This window comes from Carassius auratus, unplaced genomic scaffold, assembly GCF_003368295.1.
Source record: "Carassius auratus strain Wakin unplaced genomic scaffold, ASM336829v1 scaf_tig00001591, whole genome shotgun sequence".
Taxonomy (NCBI): domain Eukaryota; kingdom Metazoa; phylum Chordata; class Actinopteri; order Cypriniformes; family Cyprinidae; genus Carassius; species Carassius auratus.
In genome coordinates, this window is record NW_020523372.1 from 2,822,309 (window position 1) to 2,846,409 (window position 24,101).

At 39.9% G+C, this 24,101-nt stretch overlaps 2 protein-coding genes across 2 annotated transcripts in view; both read left to right on the forward strand.

Annotated features, from left to right (window-relative positions):
• Window positions 1–12,932, forward strand: part of abca7 (ATP-binding cassette, sub-family A (ABC1), member 7) — a 29,366-nt gene extending 16,434 nt beyond the window's left edge. The window contains exons 28-49 of the mRNA XM_026242528.1: window positions 111–235; window positions 320–412; window positions 973–1,165; window positions 1,957–2,051; window positions 2,146–2,178; window positions 2,267–2,372; window positions 2,882–2,956; window positions 3,038–3,207; window positions 3,543–3,720; window positions 3,802–3,917; window positions 4,096–4,240; window positions 4,850–4,973; window positions 5,080–5,209; window positions 5,305–5,428; window positions 5,504–5,566; window positions 5,645–5,751; window positions 5,878–6,019; window positions 9,898–10,032; window positions 10,139–10,242; window positions 10,442–10,534; window positions 11,200–11,443; window positions 12,528–12,932. Of these exons, the coding sequence (XP_026098313.1) occupies window positions 111–235; window positions 320–412; window positions 973–1,165; window positions 1,957–2,051; window positions 2,146–2,178; window positions 2,267–2,372; window positions 2,882–2,956; window positions 3,038–3,207; window positions 3,543–3,720; window positions 3,802–3,917; window positions 4,096–4,240; window positions 4,850–4,973; window positions 5,080–5,209; window positions 5,305–5,428; window positions 5,504–5,566; window positions 5,645–5,751; window positions 5,878–6,019; window positions 9,898–10,032; window positions 10,139–10,242; window positions 10,442–10,534; window positions 11,200–11,443; window positions 12,528–12,932 (3,000 nt within the window). The remainder of the gene's footprint in view (window positions 1–110; window positions 236–319; window positions 413–972; window positions 1,166–1,956; window positions 2,052–2,145; window positions 2,179–2,266; window positions 2,373–2,881; window positions 2,957–3,037; window positions 3,208–3,542; window positions 3,721–3,801; window positions 3,918–4,095; window positions 4,241–4,849; window positions 4,974–5,079; window positions 5,210–5,304; window positions 5,429–5,503; window positions 5,567–5,644; window positions 5,752–5,877; window positions 6,020–9,897; window positions 10,033–10,138; window positions 10,243–10,441; window positions 10,535–11,199; window positions 11,444–12,527) is intronic.
• A 1,397-nt stretch (window positions 12,933–14,329) lies between these two features.
• On the forward strand, window positions 14,330–20,260 carry LOC113069429 (R3H domain-containing protein 4-like). Its single transcript, XM_026242529.1, has 8 exons — window positions 14,330–14,499; window positions 15,339–15,493; window positions 16,363–16,481; window positions 16,555–16,669; window positions 17,350–17,435; window positions 17,569–17,654; window positions 17,833–17,888; window positions 18,914–20,260. Exons 1-8 carry the CDS (start codon window positions 14,456–14,458, stop codon window positions 19,015–19,017), a joined length of 765 nt encoding a protein of 254 aa, XP_026098314.1. The 5' UTR covers window positions 14,330–14,455; the 3' UTR covers window positions 19,018–20,260.
• Window positions 20,261–24,101: the final 3,841 nt, after the last annotated feature.

Below are 24,101 nucleotides of genomic sequence, written 5' to 3' on the forward strand. Positions count from 1 at the left end.
TATTGTATTTTTGATTAAATAAATGTAGCTTTGTTAAGCATAAGAGATTTCTTTCAAAAACATTATCAAACAATGGTCTATTTTTTTATGAAGACAATGTGTGTTTGCAGATTGTTCTTCCTGCGGTGTTTGTCCTTATCGCTCTGCTCTTCAGTCTCATTGTCCCACCCTTTGGGAAATATCCACCCCTGGAGCTCCAGCCATGGATGTACGGAGAGCAGTTCACCTTCTTCAGGTACACATTCAGGGATGGTGAGAAAAAATTCAAGAAAAATCCTGCTGTCACCTTCAGATCGCTTATTTTCTCTTTCCCATAAAGCAATGATGCCCCACAGAATCCAGCCATACAGAACCTCCTGGACGCCCTGCTGAACCCACCTGGGTTTGGGACCAGATGTATGGAGCCGAGCGGGTAGGATCCCTGTCATAAGCAAATAAACTAGCCTGTTTAATAGGGCTGCACAATTAAACAAAATTAAATCTCAAAGGCAATAAATTGCGATCAGGCAGAAGCTGCAATTGTCATGCGTATGTTTCAGTGAAGCACAGTCCTGTGATCAGCAGTAAATCTCCATCCAAAGGCCAGAGGGCGCTCTCATGCTGAAAATCCAAATATGCCGTTATTAAATGTGGTATTTTCATGGGCTCTCAGATGGAGCAGCATTTACTACACAGAGCTGTAGTTCACTGAGAAGAATAAGCAAACAGCTGTCATAATTGCGAAGTATTTGGTCGATTTCATAATCCTATGATTATATCGTCTGTGATTATGAACGCAATTTTGCTTGTCAGAGAACTACGGCTCTGTGTAGGACATGCTGCTCCACCTGAAAGCAGGTGATTTACTGCTAATCACAGAACCGGCTTCACTTACTAAATGCATAAGACAATCACGATTAATTTCATTGGATTAATAGTGTAGCCCAACTATTTAATCAGTGTATTGTGATGTTTAATTGTGTGCTTTTTCAGAGACACTGAGTGTTCAGAGGAAGGTGAAATAAAGTTTGTCCGGCCCCAGATTCCCTTCAGCATGTGGCAACTCTTTCAAAAAGGCAACTGGACTGTAGAGAAGCCGTCCCCTGACTGCGAGTGCAGCACCGAGGATATCCGCAGGATGCTGCCGGACTGTCCGGAGGGGGCAGGGGGAATCCCCCCTCCTCAGGTCTGTCCTCCATCCTTGTGTTCATTCATAATATACAATACACTCAAACGTTGTGGGTCTGTAACATTTAACTTGTTGTTTTTAAAAGAAGATTTTTGACTGGATGATGATGAGATCAGATCTCTGTGTGGAGCACTGGCTGTTGTCAGACTCCTTGTGCAAACAGAAATCCCACTGGACTGTTATAATTATAAAAAAATATTGTAAATGTAAATGGATATTTCCTACTGACACACTACAGCAAAAGACAGAAATAACTGACTTAAAACCATTTTTTGTTGGTGAAAATACTTTTTGCACAGTACTGTATTATATGAATAGAAAGAGAACAGAATTCATTTAAAATAATATTTTGTAACAATGTTGATTTTTTTTTTTTAAATTTCACTTTGATAAATGTAATTCATTAAATATCTGAATAAAAGTATTAATTCTTAAATAATATTCTTTCTGACCCCAAACCTTTGAATGAGTGTAACTTCATGTGCTGTATGTTGTGTTCCCAGAAATATACCGTCATTGTTAATAATAATAATAATTATTGTTATTATAATGATTTGACTTTTACATTTATTGGTCTGCACAGTAAAAAACACATTTGAGAAAAAGAACTTAGAAACCAAGAGAAAAAAGAGAAATGTTTAATAAATGAATCTTGAAAATATAATTTTGCTTATTAGTGGACATGGCAAGTTAAAAACACATATTTAAATGGAATAATTTTAGCTGTTTTTTTAATTATTTTTGTGTTTTTGTTTTTGTACTAAAACTACCACCTTTTCCCATTGTAGATGAAATCAATGACAGGTGATTTCCTGCAAAATCTGACTGGTCGCAACATTTCTGACTACCTCATCAAAACATATCCCCAGATTCTGAAGAAAAGGTTCCTCTTTCATTTATTTCTTAAACCGCTCAGTAATAAAATAAAAATATCTGTTTTGACAGCAGAGATGTGTATTTTTTTCTCTCACACACAGTTTGAAGACGAAAAAATGGGTAAATGAATTTAGGTGAGCTGATTGCCATCGGAATCCAAACATTCAATATTTAATTTCCTTTCAATTCCGTGTTCATATCAATTCTGCTTACCTGTCGCAGATATGGAGGTTTCTCTCTCGGAGCAAAAAGCTCTCAAGCTGTGGATGAGCCACATTACCTGGAGGAGTCTGTTTTGGCTATCAGGAGACGCTACAACATTATAGAGGTATGCCACCTCACTTTTTGGCTGGTTCTTCAAATTCTGTGCAGTGGTTAATGCATTTTTCTAGTAAGGGGTGATATTTGCATCATCTTTCATATAAAATTCTTACATTTAATCAATAAATTCAGTTACAATAAGACGACACTATAGGACTGTTACCAATAAAATCAATTTGGTGACACAGAAGTGGCATCTGAAGTGGCATCTAGATGTATTTGTACAGACTGACAGAATGCAACTCAAAGGTGGCATAAATGTATTTACACTGCAATTAATTTTAAAATTGCATAAATAATGATATGAATTGAAAAAATATATAGTGTTTTTTTAATGATAGACAATATTGTGTCGTAAATTTTTTTCATGCAGTTAAAGTGTGCACTCTCAAGGTGTTTTTTTTGTTAGGTTCATGCAAAGACAGTGACACGCTTGATTATTGTCAGGTTGCCCATCGTAAAAACAACATTGTCATAGACAATACTTATCACATATTCACACATTTTCTTTTGCAGAATGGCTCTTTAGATCAGCTCCTTCACAGACTACCAGATGTCCTTGCGGGACTCACCAGCCAAAATAACGTGAAGGTGAGTAAGACACATGTGAGTGACCTCTCAAGCTCAAGCTCCTGATCTCTTCATTTGGCTGTGATATGTTCTCTCTCTCAGGTCTGGTTTAATAATAAAGGATGGCATGCCATGGCATCATTCGTGAATATCATGAACAATGGTCTCCTTCGTGCCAACCTGCCACCTGACATGGAAAGACGTAAATATGGAATGACAGCCTACAATCACCCGCTCAACCTCACCAAGGAGCAGCTGACAGAGATGGCCCTGTATGTAATCAGTGTCTGCTGAGAGAAATCCACTAAAGCTGCCTTTGCCTTTTCACATCTCCAACAACGACAGACCAGAGCTCATTTGTTTCCAATGGAAAATAGTTTAGTCTGATCGTATGCATATGCAATGTTTAACTAGGGGGCAAAATGCGAGAATTGTATGTGAGATCAAGAATATATTTCTACTGTTGTAGTCTGACTTGCATGCACTGTCTACACCAATTTAACATCTGAGTGATTAAAGAAAGTATTTAATCGAGGTCTTGGAAAATTGGAAATAATTGTTTAGTGAAAAATCTGTCAATGCTTTTCTTTCTCTCTGGTCTCTGCAGGATGACCACCTCAGTGGACGTTCTGGTGTCCATTTGTGTTATTTTCGCCATGTCATTTGTTCCTGCCAGCTTCGTCCTGTTCCTTATTGAGGAACGGGTGAGTAAATCAAAACACCTCCAGTTTGTCAGCGGAGTGAAGCCCATCCTGTACTGGACCACCAACTACGTATGGGACATGGTCAGTTCTGCAGGTTTGATGTGGCTGAGAAATAACTTAAAATGGTGATTAAAACTGATTTAGTGTTTCTTGCGTTTGCAGCTGAACTATACTGTACCAGCCACTATGGTGGTCTTCATCTTCATCAGCTTCCAGCAGGAGTCATATGTATCTGAGAAGAATCTGCCTGCACTGGTGCTCTTACTCTTGCTGTATGGGTGAGAAATGATTACATCACTGGAGATTTACTGGTTCAGTTAATGACTCGCCAGCACATTAGTGCATTTACTAACCTTCCTTGTTTTGTTTCGGTGGTCCCCAGCATGGTCCTGCTTAACCGTCTAAACCTCCTTGGTCAACCATGTTGATCCACCACTTTGTTTGTGTCTGTTGCAGCTGGTCTATCACTCCACTCATGTACCCAGCCTCCTTCATCTTCTCCGTCCCTAGCACTGCCTACGTGGTCCTCACCTCCATCAACCTCTTTATCGGCATCAATGGAAGCGTTGCCACCTTTGTCCTGGAGCTCTTTATTGACGAGGTGAGGGATGCAGACCATACCAACTGCTTACCATGATTAACCCATGTGCATCCTGTTCCTGGCTCCTTAGTTAAAAAAAAAAAAAATTTACAGAATTTACAAAAAGAATGATAGTTTACAGCTATTTTGCTTCACGGAATGTAAAAAAACAAAAATAGCATTCAATAAAAAAGCTTGAATACTGTATTTTTCTGACTATAAGTCGCACCTGAGTATAAGTCGCATCAGTCCAAAAATACGTCATGACGAGGAAAAAAACCATATATAAGTCGCACTGGACTATAAGTCGCATTTATTTGGAACCAAGAACCAAGAGAAAACATTACCGTCTACAGCCGCGAGAGGGCTATATGTCTTCAGTGTAGACTACAGGAGCACAGAGCAGCATAGAGCGCCCTCTCGCGCCTGGAGACGGTAATGTTTTCTCTTGGTTCATTTCTCTTGGTTCATGTCAAATTAATTTTGATAAATAAGTCGCTCCTGACTATGAGTCGCAGGACCAGCCAAACTATGAAAAGAAGTGCGACTTATAGTCCGGTAAATACGGTAAATAACAAAAAAAGTCAAATGTAAGAAATAAAATCTATTTTATTTTTATGTTGTACTCAGCATTTGAACGAGGTTAACAGGATCCTGAAGAAGGTCTTTCTGATCTTCCCTCACTTCTGTCTGGGCCGAGGTCTCATTGACATGGCCAAGAACCAAGCCATGGCAGATGCGTTTCAGCGACTGGGTAATTTTACGAAGAGCTCTGTCACTGATAAACGAATAGTTCTGCAGTAGGCATGGGCAACTGTGAGATTTAAATCGTCATGTACCCTGTTTTTGGATTACAACAGGAACCAAACAGAATCTGGATCCTTTATCCTGGGATTTTGTCGGGAAGAACCTGTTTGCAATGGCGATGGAAGGAATTGTGTTTTTCATCTTCACTGTTCTCCTGCAGTATAAATTCTTTGTTAATTTGAGGTACATTTGTATGCTTGAATTGTGATATCGAATACATTAACATACATACAGCTGTGTAGTTGTTCCTAATAAATAAATAAATATTTTCCCTTCAGCCGATGGTCTGGCTTTGTGCTGCCCCCCCTGGGCACGGAGGATGAGGATGTGGCGAGAGAGCGAGATCGTGTCAAGAGTGGTAGAGCTGTGGGAGACGTTCTCATCCTCAAAGACCTTAGCAAGGTACACCAAATACCACACAAACAGCTGTAAAACGTTATCTACTCAAGGGTTAAACCTGACTTTTGGTGTCTGTAGGTATACCAGGCAGGCAGGAAGCCAGCAGTGAACCGGCTTTGCTTGGGCATTCCTCGGGGAGAGGTAACCAGAGATGCATATTACAGACCTCTCTTGGAAATACATACTAGCGCTAAGTATTTCTTTGTTTTACCATTGCAGTGTTTTGGGCTTCTTGGTGTTAACGGGGCTGGGAAAACCTCAACCTTTCGCATGCTAACAGGAGACACCCACATCACTTACGGAGAAGCATTTCTTAGCAACCACAGGTTAGACCCTAGTCATGCAAAAATATGTGATACACATTATAGCAATATTTTCTAATTAATTACTATTACTACATCCTGGCAACTAATCCCAACACCCTAACATTACCAAGCTTTTGTTTTATTCAGCGTTCTTACAGAAATGCAGAAGGTTCATCAGCTGATGGGCTACTGTCCCCAGTTTGATGCCATCAGTGACCTGCTGACGGGACGAGAGCACCTAGAGTTCTACGCACGCCTCAGAGGAGTGCCTGAGGCTCATGTTGCAAAGGTACAGGATGCTTCAAAAATATTATCATGGTTTATTATTATTATATTAAAATGCAGTCTGAGAACATCATACTAAATATCAAGCATGCTTTTAATACTAAATTCCTAGCTTGTTTCAAATAGACCCTCAGGACTTAAAGGTACAATGTGTAAGATATTTGGAGTAAAATATCCAAAAACCACTAGGCTAGTGTTAAATATTTTGTCCAGCTGATTACTAACAATATCTCTAATGTTTTCAACTACTTGTAAATCATGAGAAAATTCACATTTTAAAAAGTGACACGGGACAGTGCAGTCGCCTGTCAATGACGTTAGTTACCCTTTATTACTGCCTTTACTGACGTAGAAACCACATGACAACAGTGTCACAAAGGCGGAAGTAGCTTCGCGACAAACTTCAACTAGAAAGAGATGCCGATCTCGCTTGTGTTTTACTCGACAGGTGAGTTATTTTGATTCGTATCTTTACAGAAAACGTATGCTATTATAACGATCAACAAGATTAGTATTATGGGGCATAGACGCAAAACGCGGGGCATCGCGTCTCTAGACCCGCACGAGGACGCATCTGATCCGTAGTCTGATCACGTCTTTGCATTGACTTTGTATGTAATCTACTAACGCAAATCGTTGAACTCGCGTTAAATCCATGATTTATCTTTCCGTCTGATTGATGGTCGTCAGCGGTTGGGTAGAAGACACCAAATCCCATCATTCCAGGCTCCTCCTTAGCGTCATCAAACCACGCGATTGTTATTGTTTTAATAGTGCGCCCTCTAGTGGCCGGTCCTACAACCTGTTCCTTTAAAGGAATCAACCAAAAAATTAAAATGTACTTGATATATTTTCCATGATTGAAACAAGATACCTTCTGATGTTCATTCATGTTTATTTTGTGCAATAACTAGTAAAGAGGAAGATGTGATTAGTTCACATGACGCTTGTACAGAGGCACTACAGCGATCTGTCACGACACATTAAATACTTAATCTTAAATATACCTAGACTCTCTTTCTGATGGCAACCATTCACTGCAGAGGATCCTTTGGCGAGGATGCAATATAGTGTTACATTTCTCCAGATCCGCTCCGATCTAGAAACAAACTCTTCTAAATATATATATATATATATATATATATATATATATATATATATTAGTGCTGTCAAAATTAGCGCGTTAACGCATTCGATTAATTTGAAATATTTAACGCGTTAAAAAAAAATAACGCAATTAACGCGGTTGCAGTTTTTTTTATTTCCAGTTGTGGCCTATGTGTGTTCAACGTGCAAAGAAATATGGATAAGACCAAGGAAGGACTTTTAGACGGAAAGTTTCAGTATAAAACTCTGCCGGATTACTCTTCAGTCTGCCACAAGAAACATTAGCCTACTCTTCATTTAGTCTGCCACAAGAAACAGCAACATTAAAATCATGAACTCATATGTCATTGTTTAAAAAAAAAAACAATGACTGTAACAGTGCGTAAATCAGACCTTTCTGTAACGCTAACGTTAATAAGCTTAAACGAAAAATAACGAAATAATTGTGTAGCGGAGTATTTTTTTGTACACAGTGCCGCGAACTGTCAATCACTCCTGTGCGCGTGCATCACTGTCCTCCTCGCAGCTGCAGCAACTTGCGCTCTCTCTCTCTTCATCAAGCTTTAAAACAAAAAGGGGACAAAAAGACCATATTGTCTTTGTGCATAGGCTATAGATTAATTAGATAAATGAATATCTAAATTTGTGCCTTGCCGTCTACGGTATTTTTTTTAGAACTTAGAAAAAAGATGCTGCAGCCAATGAGCAGCCAGCGGGGGCTGCAGGACGACTCAACCTCCGCAGACAGTTTTTAATGTTTATCAGACAATAAATACTCAAGATTTTGCTTTAGTATAACTTACAACGAGTTTCACACACCTTCTCCGGCCACGTTGAGTTGTTGACACTTAACAGTGGGAAAAGCAACACATGCGCTATTCACTTGTATAACTTAAGGGTGAATGGGTAATGTAGTTTCTGCTCTGGGTGGGATGAATTAGGAAGCTTGCATTGTGAAGGGCGCTCTGAAAATCGGCAGTGCAGGTAAAAGATTAAAACCTCTATTAAAACAGATGTCCAAATGAGCGTACCGGTACGCTACAAGCACGTTCTGGCCGCACGGAGAGGTGGCGGTACGCTCAAGAGCTATATTTGGAAGTGGCGGTACTGAGTACCTGTGCGTACTGGCCCACTTAAAGCACTGGCAATGACTATACTTTGGAATTTTTTTGCAGTCCACTTAGAATTCAACATGGAAATCATGTTTGTTTTTTATTGGCATTGATTGTTTTGAAATTCAAATGGTACTTACATGCCTGTGTTTTTATTTCTGTAATGGCTTTCAAGCCAACAGTTAATTTGGAGGATATTGATGGGTTATTGCAGGTATGTTGTTTACATGAGAAAATCTGTGTTACAAGTTAAACAAAAATTCCAATAAACAATCATATTTTGAATTTAAATAGTTTCTTTGTCTTGAGTTTACATTAATTATTTACATTTTACATTTACATATCCAAAAAGTTTCAGTCTTTTAATTGCGATTAATCGCGATTAATCGCGATTAATTTTAGAAAATTGTGCGATTAATTAGTTAATTTTTTTTAATCGATTGACAGCACTAATATATATATATATATATATATAGTTTAATTCCATAGTTGGCTCCACATCATTTGGTAAGTAGGGCTGTAAGACCTGTTCTAAATGCCATAGATATTGCGTTATGTTCAAGCACAGTTTTCTGGCCCAGACGCAGGCATTGTAAGTTGTCTATATAGTCAACATTTCTCTTCGCTAGTTCTTTGATATCGCTCTGGTGTTTGGGCCACAAAGACTGAAGTTACTCAGTCCCTCTTGGAATTAGCGATTCTGCGATCGCTGAATGTAACGCTAAATCAAACAAACTCCAAATAATTCAGAGATTGCAATTTTTCAAGATTGCTTCAGATTTCAAGCAGAATTTGGGCCTAGACATGTCATCTAATGTCATGGAAACATGCATTCAGCCGAAGCCCACTTTGAATCAATCGTTAAACTTCTGTTTGTGCCTGTGCATCATCACACTGTAAATCGCTTATGCTCTCCAACACTCTGAGTGAATTTTTTTTTTATTATCAACCAGTTAAAAACCAGTCAGAACTGCCTATAAATCTTCCCTTACCTCTTACCTTGGACCGGCCCTGAGTGAGCTGTCATCAGTCCACTACTGTTTCAATGCCTGAGCAGGTGTAGACAGAAATGTCTCCTAAGCGATTGAGGTGTTCTGTTGTTGGATGTAATAATGAACATAGCAGTCATCATTTACTCCTGACATCTGAGCCGACACAGTGAAGACACAGTGGATTACTTTTTATTTTTTTAGGAAATGCACGCCCAATCTACCTAAATGTGCCTATTTTTTAATAAATCACGGCTGAAGGGCACAACGCAAAGCTTTTATAAAACGGTTACCACAAAATAAAAAATATCTTTTTTAAAATGTATGTAAGTTCATTAAATGCTGTCTTTCAGCTAAAAAATAGTTCCTGATAGCAAGAGTAAATAGAAAGAACATGCCTCAGCTAATGAGCCTTTTTCACAAATATCAGAAATTACGTCAACGCAGGGTAAAGTTAATGTTAGTTACGTAAGTTACGAAGCCAGAGACACGGGAAGTGTGAAGAAGGCTTTTTTTGTTTGCTTCTTTGTTTTTTATTTAACATTTCAACATTTTAAAATACAGGTTTTGAGAAAAGCCACTAAAAAACTGTAGGCCACAAAAATCTGAAAAAATCCTGCAAAAATCCTGTAAGGACTAGTTACTTGAAGTGTTTTTTAATGCCTGTCCTGTAGGTGGCACAGTTGGGAGTGCAGAAGCTTGGTCTGAGTCAGTATGCTGAGCGAGAGGCTGGGGGCTACAGCGGAGGAAACAAGCGCAAACTGTCCACCGCCATTTCCCTCATTGGAGCTGCGCCTGTCATCTTCCTGGTATGTTTCTACTATCACACTTGTGAGGTAGTTTTACTAAATATTACTTGGTCCTGTATTATGTGGCTGTAAACTGTGTATTTCCACTCTCATCTGTGATTTTCAGGATGAGCCAACAACTGGGATGGACCCAAAGGCCAAGCGCTTCCTCTGGAACTGCATCCTAAATGTGATCAAAGAGGGACGATCCGTCGTTCTCACCTCCCACAGGTAGAGGACACTTCTAGTTTCATACATGTAGTTACAACAGATCCCTTAGACTGGGATCTGCCCACTCAGACCGGAAAAGACCATCTGACTGATATGTACAGATGCTGATGCAACATTTTGTTCTCTAATAAAATTGTGATAAATATAAGGTATAAAGCCTCTGTGTGTGGCTGAATTGGTGGTTCTGCTGTCTTTGCAGTATGGAAGAGTGTGAGGCTCTGTGCACCCGAATGGCCATCATGGTGAACGGCAGGTTCCAGTGTCTGGGTTCAGTTCAGCACCTGAAGAACAGGTAACACTAACTTCATGCGGTTCAGTATACTCTGTATATCACATACTTTTTTAAAAACAGTAATCTTTGTAGTCAGATAAAAATAAAGTCAGATACAGAGATTGTGAATTTTAACAGTAAGGTTAAAAAGAAAGAAAAAAATGGAGAAAGTTTCCTGTGATGGGTAGGTTTATGTGTAGGGTTAGTGTGGGGCGATAGAAAATATGGTTTGTACCGTATAAAGACCTACAAGAGAAGCTAACCAGATTGTGTGTGTGTCAACAATATTGGACTTGTATTGCTAAATATGCAGATATTAAAGTGGGTAAGGCAAACTGTCTGCCTAATAGGAGTGTACTTTTGGGTCTTTTGCCTTTTTCCTCTAAGTTTAGGAGATTTCTCTGCAAAAGCTTTAATCATTCAAAATCAGTTCCCATGTGGAGAAAATGAATGGGATATTTAACTTCTGGTATCCAGCGGTTGCACTCTATGGATATTAAAAAAAGAGAGCTTAAATTGCCTTATAGGATGAAAAATTAGGAACAAAGTGCTCTGGTTGTACAGTATAATGCATTTTAGCAGAAAAAATACTGTATTCTGCAAAACTGTTATATAATACTATTCAAGTCCTAATATGTGATACTAAATATGTTTTCATTTGCATCCTTTTTGTCTTTTTCTTCTAGGTTCGGAGACGGTTACACAATAATCCTCCGTTTGTCCAGCCCATCTACAGAACCATGTCCGGTGGACGCCTTCATCCAGAGCTCCTTCCCGGGCATCCAGCTGAAGGAGAGACACCAGAATGTTCTCCAGTACCAGCTGCCATCACAAGCCTGTTCACTCGCTTGTGTCTTTGAGCTTCTGTCGAATAATTATGAGGAGCTGGGGATAGTTGACTACTCGGTGTCACAGACTACGCTGGATCAAGTAAGAGAACAGTGCTGCGACTCTATTCCAAACCCTAGTGTACTGCCTTGCTGTCTATATAGGCAGCTAGTTTCTAAGAAGCATACTATCATGGCATAAACGATAATCTGACAAATAGCTCTCCTTAACAGATTTGACTCACTATTGATTTCTGTAGAATTTTGCTTTAGCACATTGCTAAGATAACAACACAATTCTCTAATACATAAAAGCACAACATTTTTTTTTTTTTATTTAGTCTGAAATTAGCTTTTTTCCACAATTCCACACTTTATTTTAATGTCCAATTCCCACTATTAACCAACTTTATTTTGTCTAATTGACTAAAATCAATTTACAAGCAAATAACTATGACTTTTACATCCATAAAGTCCTAATTTGCTGCAAATTAATATTAGTAAGGTAGTTGTTAGATTCATCTATTGGGCAGGATTAGGGAGGTAGAATATGATCATGCAGAATATGTGCTTTATAAGCACAAAAAATCAGCTAATATGTTAATAATAGGCATGCTAATAAACAACTCATTTTGCCAGTGTGATCCCATTTTTAGGGGTAGATTGACTAACAGTTTTCACCAGCGCAAACCATTGGCTATAAAATAGTTTTGTCAGGATTTACTAAAGACCCACATTAAAGAGTTAGCGCTGACAATGCATGGACAGTTATTTTTGCGCCTTAATTTATTGAATATGTGTTTGAGGGAGTTTCCTTTTCAGATGCAAAATTTATGGGAGGAGAGTATTAAAATGAATGAGCAACGCACTTTACTAACGTTTGCGCTTGTCAAATTACCGATATTTGCGTCATTATTTCACGCCCAAAAAAGCCTGTCTTCAACTATTTTGCACCTGTGTCGCTCTGCTTATTTGCAACGATGCTAATTTGGGTTGCGTTCTGTATATTGCGTTGCTCGATATGGTCGATCTGTGTTCTTTAATTTGCGTGTTGTCATTAAATCATCCACAGAGATTTCCATGGCCATCGGCGCTGTTTTTGAACTGTGCAAATTTGCCGTTTGGCCCTTAGATTCTTGTGACTCTTGAGCTTGTTACTCAGAACTAAGAGTGTTTTCCTCCTGCAGGTGTTTGTTAACTTTGCTAAAGAGCAGACAGATGATGAAGAGCTCAGGGAAGTCATGATAAATGGTGGAGGATCCGTGGCGAATCAAGCCAACAGACCTCAACGGCCCACAGACCTCAAACTCAAGATTTCCAGCAGATCTTCCACACCACACTCTTTAACAACGCCCTCTACAGATCAAGCAACTCGCTCAGTACAAACCCCTGAGTCTGCATTCACTGGTTCAAAGACCAAAAGGAGCAAATCAAACAGTCCATCGGTCTCAGGACAGCAGCAGCAGATCCGGATGGAACCTGTTGGTGAGGCAGCTAATGGATCAAACCCCCTCGAGGACCAGACTCCTGGGAAAAAAGACCCATCCACGTTGTTTATTGTCGGAAGCAAAACACAGGAAAGCAAAGTGTAAGAAGTCAAAGACGTTTGGAACTGAACAGTCATGATGTGGATCACCAGTGAGTCATTTGGTGCCTTGTTCAATTGTGGTTTTCAAAAATCAAATGGAATTATTTTAAAAGCAATCAATTATTCATTCAGATTGGCTCTCCTGGTAATCCTGCAGTTCCTCGTTGAATGTATGTCTAGCTCAGGGGTGTCAAACTCAATTCCTGGAGGGCTGGAGCCCTTCAGAGTTTGGTTCCCGCTTTAAAAAAACATAAGCCTTAAAGACTTGATTAGTTGAATCAGGTGTGTTTAATTAGGGTTTGAATCTAAACTATGCAGGGCTCCGGCCCTCCAGATATTGACTTTGACCCCCCTGGTCTAGACCTTACTCTGAAACTTGAAGATAACACATGACATTGTGTATGTGTTTTGGCAGGAACACTATCCCAGACCTCTTTAATGCATAAAATGATGCATATTTTCTTGAAGTCCGTTTCACTTCCATATGGTATTTGCTTTGTGCAACCCAGTTTGGATATGATTTTTTATTTTTTTTTCAGAATATTTTACATTATAGCAAACCTCTTTATTTCTACATGTATGTCGAGGTCAAATGTGCAGTGCAGAGATGTTATCAGACACAAAATCTGCCGCCTTGTGTTTTTATTTATTTCCTGATTTTTGGTATAAGGTTTATTTATCTTTTGAATTTTTCATTTCTTTTCTGATGCACTTAAAACAGTTCTAATCTTGTAGTCTGGGTTATCACTGTGTCTATTCACTGCAATGATTGTTACAATGCTTGATATGTAGCTCTTTTTATGTAGTATTTATTGTATGTACAACCCAGAAATATTATGTATGAAATGAGTAAAGTAAAGTTTGAATGTTAAGTTTGTAATCTTCCTTATGTGCATGATGCTGGATGTTAAAATGCTGGAATATTTATAATTTATAATATTATTATGCAAATCTCTATATATGTATTAATAAATAGCTGGGTACCATGCAGATGCTTGGTGTGTGCACATTGTTTATAAAAACGCTGCATTGGGTTAAAAAGTACACTGATGTCATTATTAATGCAATTTCTAATCAATTAACACAGCAACTGAATTTAGAAAAGTAGTTCATTTTCAAGGTTGCATATTAGTAATATATATTTTTTTTCTTTTGTAATTATTATGTGACTTTTATGACCATATTGAAATAGTATATTGAGGAGTTTAATTGTAACACCTCAAAACTATTTAGAATTAACTGTTGTGAAAGTGGTTAACACTTACAAGATGTTACGCACACTTTCTTTTAAATGGTCATATCTCTATCAATATTAAGATTTCTCATGTAATATAATACACAACTTGTCAAATTGGCTATTTATTGGCTGAAATGGTTGTCAAGGCTGCTGGGTCTCCCAAGCTCCGCCCATTTCCACTAGCATTAGCCATTAGCCGTCTCGTTTTACGCCTGCTGATCTGGACCTTTTCTCCCTCTAAATTTCATTGTTTTTTTGTCTCTGTCGTGCTGTTGTGAGAAGTCTGTGAGATGGTTTTGTTAAATAGCAATAGCAATGAGGAACAGGATTTAATGTAAGTGTATTTTTATTCATTTTTTTGCCGGTAGCTAATGACCTGATTTGTTTCCGCACATTCACGTCAGTTGTTTTTGTTAACCGGTAAAGCTCATTCGCCAAATATAAATAACAAACACCAGACACGTCTTTCAAGTCATCTTTGCGTTCACTGTTCTGCATTATTGAAATAATTGATGTATTTGTGTAAAACTGTGTTCGCGGTGTAATGAGTGTTAATGTCATTTAAATGGATGGCTAAGTGACAGCTCATTATTTACAGAAAAACAGCTGCAAGGTTATGGTTGAACTAATCAAACGGGAAATAACTGGAATATCTCTATAAACTGTTAGAACACAAACCATAATTCGTTATATGCAGATTATTTAGTCTAAATGTTTGCCATAATGTCTTATTCGTCTTCACTGAACGATTAAAAAATATCTAATACACCATAAAACTCATAAGACAAAATCAATAAATGCATATGTTTTTGCAGAGATGAGCTGTGTCCTGTTTTCATGGTAATGCATTTGGACTGTAGCTAGAGCTATAAATAAAGCAGACGAGTGGCTCTCAGCTGAAGGAAGTGTAGTCTTATCACAACTAATAGATATGACACATTAATTTAGCATGTGCAGGATCTTTAGCTGTTTAGTACAAATGCACTGTTTATATATTTATATATTTGTAATTTAGACCAATATCCCATCAACTACTGTTGGCCAAATCCTGAGCTTTTATAAATGAAAGAGAGAACTGGGCAGAGTAGGTTATGGGACGTTTCTGTCATGTTAGTGACATTGGAGAGAATGGTTTAATACAGAGCACATATCTGATATCTGTTTGTCTTGCAGCCTGAATGAGCCGCGCTGCTCGTCTCTACCCAGCTCTCCTGCAAAGCGTGCTTCTCCAGCCAAAAAGAAGCAGTTTTTTATTAACCAGGCCATTCGTAACTCTGACCTCACTCCCAGAGCCAAGGGCAAGAAGAGTCTGAGACGACAGGAAAACAGTACGGTTTGCTTTCATTTTTAATTCTTCCTTGTATTATTCATGTTTATTTGAATATTATTTTAAACTACTTTATTCATTATTTACTACACAGCAAATGTTTAACCAAAAATGCTTGTAACATGGCACTCGTAGCTTAAAATTCTGGCATTAAGGTTCTGAAACATTAACAATATTTCAGGAAGTAAGAGGTCTATTGTCTATAGAGTCGATCCATATGAATAGAGCGGTTTAATCCAAGTCTTATGAAGAGACATATGCTATACAGAGTATACGAAAAAGATATTTTCGCCAAGTTACCTTAATTAGATTTTTCTATGGTTTTTTATTTATTTATGGGTTAGTTCTATAGTAAGTAGAAATGGATGTTGTCTAGTCATTTTGCTCTGTGATATAAATTATACACACCCATACTGAAAGAAAAATAATAATAATATTACTACATAAGTATGTTTGCATTTTATGTTGTACAACAAAACCAAGTATTGTGAAGTCATGTTTTACCACAGGTGATTATTTTACGAATCAGTTGAAAAACCCCAATATAAAAAGCCATAGCCTATCACACGAAACTCCCGAATACGCAGATTTCTATTGCAATTAGTAGAGTACCTTAAATTTTAAATATCAAATGTTAGTAAATGCAGAGAAAGTGACTACATCTTGTTTATAGTTTGAACATGATGCTAGCGGCGCTAACATCATGGGTTCAATTCCCAGGGAAGGCATGAACTCATGAATCCAGTGTTGCCTTAGATGAAAGAATGCAAACATACAAATCTGGTGATTAAAAAAATATACATTCTATTTGTTACGGAGTAAAGCTTTTGTAATGTTTTGGAACCATCATTTTTAACTGCTTCGGGGTAGCTCGTTTTCTGGACAATCTTTTGGAACGGGACGAGTGCTCTAAAGAGGAAGGTGAAGGACATGAAACCGCTTTGCCCACCATCTTCACTGAAGCCTGCACCAATGGAGACTATGTGGAGGTAAAGCGGGGTTCTTCAACTGCTCTGAGTTAGGGGATGTTTTACCTTTAAATGTCTCTCTCATGTCTCTCAGTACTGGAGTGATTTTATGAATCGTTCTGGGGAGGAGCAAGAGCGACTTTTGGCTCTGCTGGAGGAGGAGGCCCAGAGGACCCACTCGGACAAGAGCCATAAAGACCAAAGAGAAGGTCTGACAGTTGAACAACACACGTCTAATGATGTAAAAGAAAGCCAGAGAGGCCTTTCTACTTCACATGGTCTTTTACTTTAGTCCCCTTGGATCTAAACCGCACTCAGGCACTTCAGTTCACCTTTTAGTTCTTCAAGATGTTCACTTTTACATTTAATATCAGTTCATCATATTGACATTTGAACCCAAAAACTCACTCTCATGTCATTTCAAACCCATGTGACTTTCGTTTATCTTTGGATCACAAATGAAGATCTTTTTAATATTCTCTAATCATTTGTGTCCATTCTTTCAAAGTCTGTGCAACCAAAATCTTCATGCATTCAAATCGTAGAAGTAATCCATATGAATTGAACCATTTTATCCAAGTCTTCTGAAGAGACACGATCACTTTATATAATACTGACCCACACACATACACAGAGCACATCATTTATGATTAACCGAAGCTCTACAGTGCTTGCTTGACAAATGAATAAATCATACTTTTAGAATAGTATGATGTTTAGACGATATTGCTTTTCATCAAGTATTCCAGATGTTTCACTAGTGCCACAGTTTTTGTGTCTGTCAATGTGAAAAATGACAAACTTCATCTTTATTAATTCAATGGTGGGCAGATTATTTCTTATTACACATGACATATTAGTGACGGTCATTCTCCTTTTCGTCGTGCAGTAAATCCTGCCTTCAGTGCTCAGGAGTGTTTTCAGAGAATCGATCGGCGGCTGCGTGCCACGCTGAGACGCAGACAGATTCCCATGGTGACTCTCTTTGTCATTTGCTCGATCTTTGTCTTTCGTCTTGTAACAAGTAATCCCTCTAGATCACTTTCTCCTGTCCTGTCCTATTCTTTTTTTCTGTCTGATATCTGTTCATCCATTTCCTCTGTTCAAGGGAGTGTTGGAGGGTCTGGAGTCGGATCTGCTGGGATTCTTCGTGGCAGATCCACACTCAATTTACATAACCAAACTCAGCAACAGGTGCACAGGCTACCACAGTTAATGCATCTTTCACTTCCACAGACTAATTCAGACCGCCACTAACTAGTACTGTATACATGCATGCTCGAAATGGTGGTTCAGAAATGGAAAGAAGTTGCAGTGTGAGTGTATGAATAGAATGGCACGTTTTGATTCAGATGTATCTGTGTTTCTTCAGTTACGAGCGACTGCTGCTTCATGCCATCTGCCAGTACATGGACCTGACCTCTGCTAGTGAGTGAACTTATACATTATTCAAACATTGGAAATATGTGACCCTGGGCAACAAAACCGGTCTTAAGTGACTGGTGTATATTTGTAGCAATAGCCAAAAAACATTGAGTGGGTTAAAATGATCGATTTTTCTTGTATGCCAAACATCACCTCTCGGCCAAATATTGTCAGATCCTAATAAACCACACATCAATGGAAAGCTTATTTATTAAGATTTTTTTTTTTTTTTTTTTCGGTTTTATGGTCCAGGGTCACATATATGTTTTTTTTTCTCATGAGGCTATTGTGAATTTTTGATTTGTTAAGGTTCTTAAGCATTTAAAGTTATTGTCACTTATATACTTAAAACTTGTTGTGGTTTAATTAAAATCAAAATTAATTTATAATCTGCTAGCACACGTTTCTTTCGTTGATGTTACCACTAATACCGTACAAAACAAAAATGCTAACTTTTGTCATCTAATTAACAATATTTTCAAATCGGTCTACATGTACAAACTTATGTTGAGTTTTTAGAGTTTCAAACAAACTAAAACTGAATTAAGAAAAACGGTAGTACTTTATTTTACAGTCCTGTTCCTCATGTACATACTAGGTATTTATTATAGTAATTACAATAACTATGTAATAACTAGGTACTTACCCTGAACCTAAATTAAATTAAATTAACATTTCCCGGGGAATCGAACCCCCAACCCTGCGCTTGATAGCGCAGTGCTCTGACAACAGGAACACTAAACCTACCTGAACCTAACCTTACCCCATATAGTTACCTTCCATTACGAGAACTTTCTTAGATAAGTACACTGTAAGTACACTTTAAGTACATGTAAGTACACGTACTGTAAAATAAAGTGCAACCAGAAAAACTATGTAGACTTGAAAGAAAACCTAAAAATGATGCAAGCACAACACAAAATATAAAAAGTAATAGTATCCCAAAAGTACAAAAAATAAACCCCTCTGGTTTCTACAATGGGAGAAAACCAGGTGTAATGAAGTGTTTTGTGTGTGGTCTTCTGCAGGCTCTGACTGTGATGGTGCTCGGCAGACTGAGGTGGTCAACAAACAGGAAGAGTTCCTCCCGCCGCAGCCTCTGCTCTCTGTCTACCTGGAGCAGCTGAGCTGAGCTGAGCTGCTGTGGATCCTGCCACTGATACTCATCCAGCCAGAACCTGCACCACTGCCCTTGAAAATAAACCTCGGCCTTGTCCTGGCCAGTATGAACTCTACACATGGCATCGTGTCATTGGACCTGGTCTGCAGGCCTTGGCCTTTAGGAGAGACTGTGCTAACTAGATTATTGTACTCAGTGTCACTATCTCTTTCATTCCATTTTTAAATGCATTTTGGAGCATGTATTAGCATATGTCGTTACTACAGCTGTCTTTATAATTGATTCTTTTTCCATGTTGCAGACAGAATGTTTACATTTACTGTCATGGCATCCTTGTAGAGAAATAGGAACATGATTGTGTGACCTCAAGAAGAGGTTGAAAACGGTTTGATAATTATTGTTTTTGATCACCTTGACTTGAAAATGAAATGTAGTGGGTCTAGAAATGCACGTCCATCTCTGATGTTATATAAGCCACAGATTGTCACTTTCAAAAACATATAACTCAGGCTCCTACAAAAGAATGACATCGTATGAATCTGCATGTGTCATAAATTATATGCAGTTATTGTTCATTTATTCCCGTGCGACCTGTTTGTTCTTACTGCACAACTTTTACATTTGATTTGTGCAGACTGCTAATTAACTTCAGCCAATCCTGCCTGACAACTGAAGAGTGATAGTAGACCTTTTATACTCAGCATTCTGTAACTTGAATTTGAGTAGAACAGTACTTCGTAATTAGTCTTTTTTTTTCCATTAAGGATCTGCCAGCATGCACTTGTAGCTATGCCTTACCTGTACACGCCATATTTGTCAGTTTTGCATTTTTGTATTTATATATTGAGCCTTTACACCAAGGTTATTATGGTTTACATAATAACCTTTATATACCATCAAGGGTCCTGAGACACTTGAGCAGTTATTGCATTTGTGTTTATAACCAAAGTGTGTGTGTGTGTGTGTGTGTGTGTGCTGATTCTCAGGCATCAGCTGTCATGAATGTGGACTTTCAACATTTGCATTTACTCATAAAATCACCTGAAAACCAGGTGGGTTCAAACATTTTGAAAGGGAGAGTGGTGTTTTGGGAATATTTATACTTGTGTTAAAATGTTTGAGTTAAATGCTGTTTATACCATGGTGGCAGAATACGAATATGTACCATAGAGGCTAGAGCACTTAATAGTACTTAGTTTTTGTCTGTGATGAGTATATGTACCTTAGACGATTAAAATACCAAGTTTTTAACTGAGATCGTATTATGTGATTATTTTAGCGATCAGATGCAAGTCACGTGGATTTCAAAATTTTGTTTTCTTTGGCTAAATCACCTTTTAGATAGGATGTCTACAACTGCTTAAAAATAACTGCATTTACCATGTACAGATAAGTGCGTATGTATTGTTTTATTGTTATTTAATATTAACATTACGACATGAATTGCAGTGAAACTGTTATACAGTTGAATTTATTTATACCATATGTCTGCAAATTGATTCTGTGCCAGCAGGAGGCGCTGTTGGAGTGGGAGAGATTGAGGTTTCATCGAACACTTTTCAAATCATAATTATTCTCATCTGCATACTTCCTTACATTGTTTGAAGACAAATATGAGAAGAGATATGCGAGTATAAATGGAAGCTGAAGATGAAAGACCTACCTTTCACACTGACAACCCTTCATTCAAAACTGAGCTTGAACTTGAACACTGTGACCAGCAGGAATCAGTATCAGTCATGGTGAGCTTCTTTCCAGAGCAGCATCGAGACTCAACATGAGCAACATACAAGACAAGAAAGGACTTCAAACCAAAGCATCGGTATTTTATCAAGTTGAGCTTTATTGTCATTCCGCTACATGTGTGGACCAAAAAAAATCTGGGTGTTATATTAGACAGCAAATTAGCTAAAATCATACTTACCATGTTACAAAAACTGAATTCTTCCATCTTAGAAACATTGCCTAGCTAGGAAACATGTTGTCTGTTTCTGATGCAGAAAAGCTAGTTCATGCATTCATGACCTCTAGACTGGAATATTGTAATGCACTTCTAGGTGGTTGTCCTGCTTCGTCAATAAACAAGCTACAGGTAGACCAAAATGCAGCAGCTAGAGTCCTTACGAGGTCAAGAAAATATAATCATATTACCCCAATTTTACAGTCTCTGCACTGGCTACCTATTAAGTTCCATATCAGTTACAAATTATCATTACTTACCTATAAGGCCCTAAATGGTTTAGCTCCTGCGTACCTAACTAGCCTTCTACCACGCTACAACCCATCACGCACCCTAAGGTCACAAAACACTGGACTTTTGGTCGTTCCTAGGATAGCAAAGTCCACTAAAGGAGGAAGAGCTTTCTCACATTTGGCTCCCAAACTCTGGAATAGCCTTCCTGATAATGTTCTGGGTTCAGACACACTCTCTCTGTTTAAATCTAGATTAAAAACACATCTCTTTCGTCAAGCATACAAATAATGCATCTCATAATTTGTGTTTCTATTCTCATAAAGTGTTTAACTATGCATAAACTAAAAAAATTCTACATGTACGCTTCACATAATACTGCACATGTGCAAAGAGAAACATCATAAGTCAAGCAGCTGGCTCAGGAACAATGCAAGATGATTTGTAGTGCATGAGTATGTAAACATATATTACTGAGTCTTTTGTGGAATTATGTACACACAGCAGTGTGTGTGAAAAGTATCCAGTGTGCATAGAGGAGAGTGTGTTACTACGGGTGGTTTGTACAGGCCCTTCACCTGTGTGTAACACACTTCGAATTACACTCAAAAGATATTTCACTAGTTCACGCTTACATATAATTAGCTGAGGTATGGTATGCGTATTTGGCGTGCTGTCCGGGGAAGGGCTCCGAGCTCGGGAATTGCCCGAAGCTAGAGTACCCCCCCTTCCCCGTATATTGTAAAGTGAACTTGAAGTGAGGAGATGGGGTGGAGGAGGGATGCTGATAAACCGTCAATGGATAGAGGTAAGTCAGCGATATTTATACTGTGGGATTGATTACTTGATTGTGGTCCACCTGTGATGATTAGGCTAAGTATCTGACGCGCTCCTCCCGAATCTTCATAGATAATTACATTTCACTAGTTCACGCTTACATATAATTAGCTGAGGTATGGTATGCGTATTTGGCGTGCTGTCCGGGGAAGGGCTCCGAGCTCGGGAATTGCCCGAAGCTAGAGTACCCCCCAAAAAGGCAAATGTACAGGAGGACAGCCGCCAGTTTAAAGAATGCCCCCCAAAAAGCAGAGTACTGGCGGGGGCTGATTTGGTTTCTGAGAAGTTATCTCGTTGGCAGGCTGGAAGGGCCTACGTACTCCGGAGGGAGCGACTTGGGCGTTGAGAGAGTAGGCCCTACCAGCTGCAGCTAGTGAACTACGTGGTTGTTGGCGCCCGGTCGGTAGGGCTCGGGCCGATGCTCAACTGGAGTTTTTTGGCGTTGGATCGGTGAGCCCTGCCGGCCGATGAGGAGGAGCGGCGTGGTTGTGGTGCCCGACCGGGAGGACCCGAGTTGCCTCGACCGGAATAGGTCACGGTGTCGGCGTACGGGCCCTACTGGCTGATAGCCCCTGCTATTCAGTGGGTGAAGGGCCTAACGCTGACCGAGAGGGCCCATGAAGCCTCCGACAGGAGATTGAGACTCAGGATGACGGACGTCTGGGTCCTCTCAGTTAGGCAGATAAAAAGCTTTTGGGCCAGCCGACAAGGAGGACTCTGGCAACATCCGAAGGGAGATCCCGACTCACGGCATCGGCTGGATGAGATTCACTTGCGGCTGGCAAGCATAGGCCCGTCCGGGAGACTCTCGCCAGACGTCTGAAGGGAGCGCACGCGACAGACGGGTAAGCCTCGGCGGACGGGGAGGGTTGGAAAGGAAAACCCGACTGGGAGGACTCTCGCAGCATCCGATGGGGCCTCAAACTCAGAACATCGAACGGGTAAGCCTCGCCAGACGGGGTTAAAAGATGTGAGAGTAGCTGAGGGTAGCTTTTTTTTTTTTTTTTTGCAGGATTTGGCGAGAGGACGAGACTCGTGGCGTCGGACGGTTAAGCCTCACCTACCGTCAAATGGAAAGGTAAGTTGTGTGGCCGAGAGACTGTTGCCGACGTTCGAAGGGAGCACACACATCGAACGGGTAAGCCTCGCCGACCGTAGGGTGGAAACGTAAAGCAAGTCTGACCAGGAGGCTCTCGCCAGCGTCCGAAGGGAGCACACACATCGAACGGGTAAGCCTCGCTGACCATAGAAAAGGAAAAGGTAAGGTTGTCTAACCGGGAGGCTCTCGCCGGCGTCCGAAGGGAGCACGCGCATCGAACGGGTAAGCCTCTCCGGATGGCGGACAGAAAAGGTAACGATAGGTGGCCAGGAGGCTCTTGCCAGCGTCCGGCGGGGACAAACTGGGTGAGCCTCGCAGGCCGTAGGTTGGAAAAGGTAAGTTTGCGTGGTCGTTAGGCTGTCGTCGGCGTTTAAGGGAGTTTGCTACTCCTGGCAAGAGACGGTTTAGCCTTGGTGACCATAGGAAGGAAGGAGAGTTTATTGTGTGTTAGGTACTTGCAGCATTTAAGCAGCTTGCTTGTAGGTTAGTAACCTGAAACACACAGTAGGGTCGTGGTTGGCTGGCCAGGAGGCTGTCGCCGGCGTCCGATGGGAGCACTCACATCGGACGGGTAAGCCTCGCTGGCCAAGGGTGGAAAAGGTCAGGTTGTCTAGCCAGGAGGCTCAGACCGACGTCCGATAGGAGCTTAGCTCCAGGAATCGAACGGGTAAACCTCTCTGGCTGAAGGACGGAAAAGGTTGTCCGGCCGGGAGGCTCTTACCTTCGTCCGACAGGAGCTTAGCTCCCGGATAGAACGGTTAAGCCTCGCTGGCCAAAGGACGGAAAAGGTAAGGTTGTCTAGCCGGGAAGCTCTCGCCTACGTTCAATGGGAGCCTTGACTCCATGCGTTGGGCGGGTAAACTTCTCCGTACGAAAGACAGAAATGGAAAAGCAGGTAGCCGGGGGCTTTCACCTACGTCCGAAGGGAGTGTGAGCTCCTGGCAACGAACGGGTAAGCCTTGCTGGCCG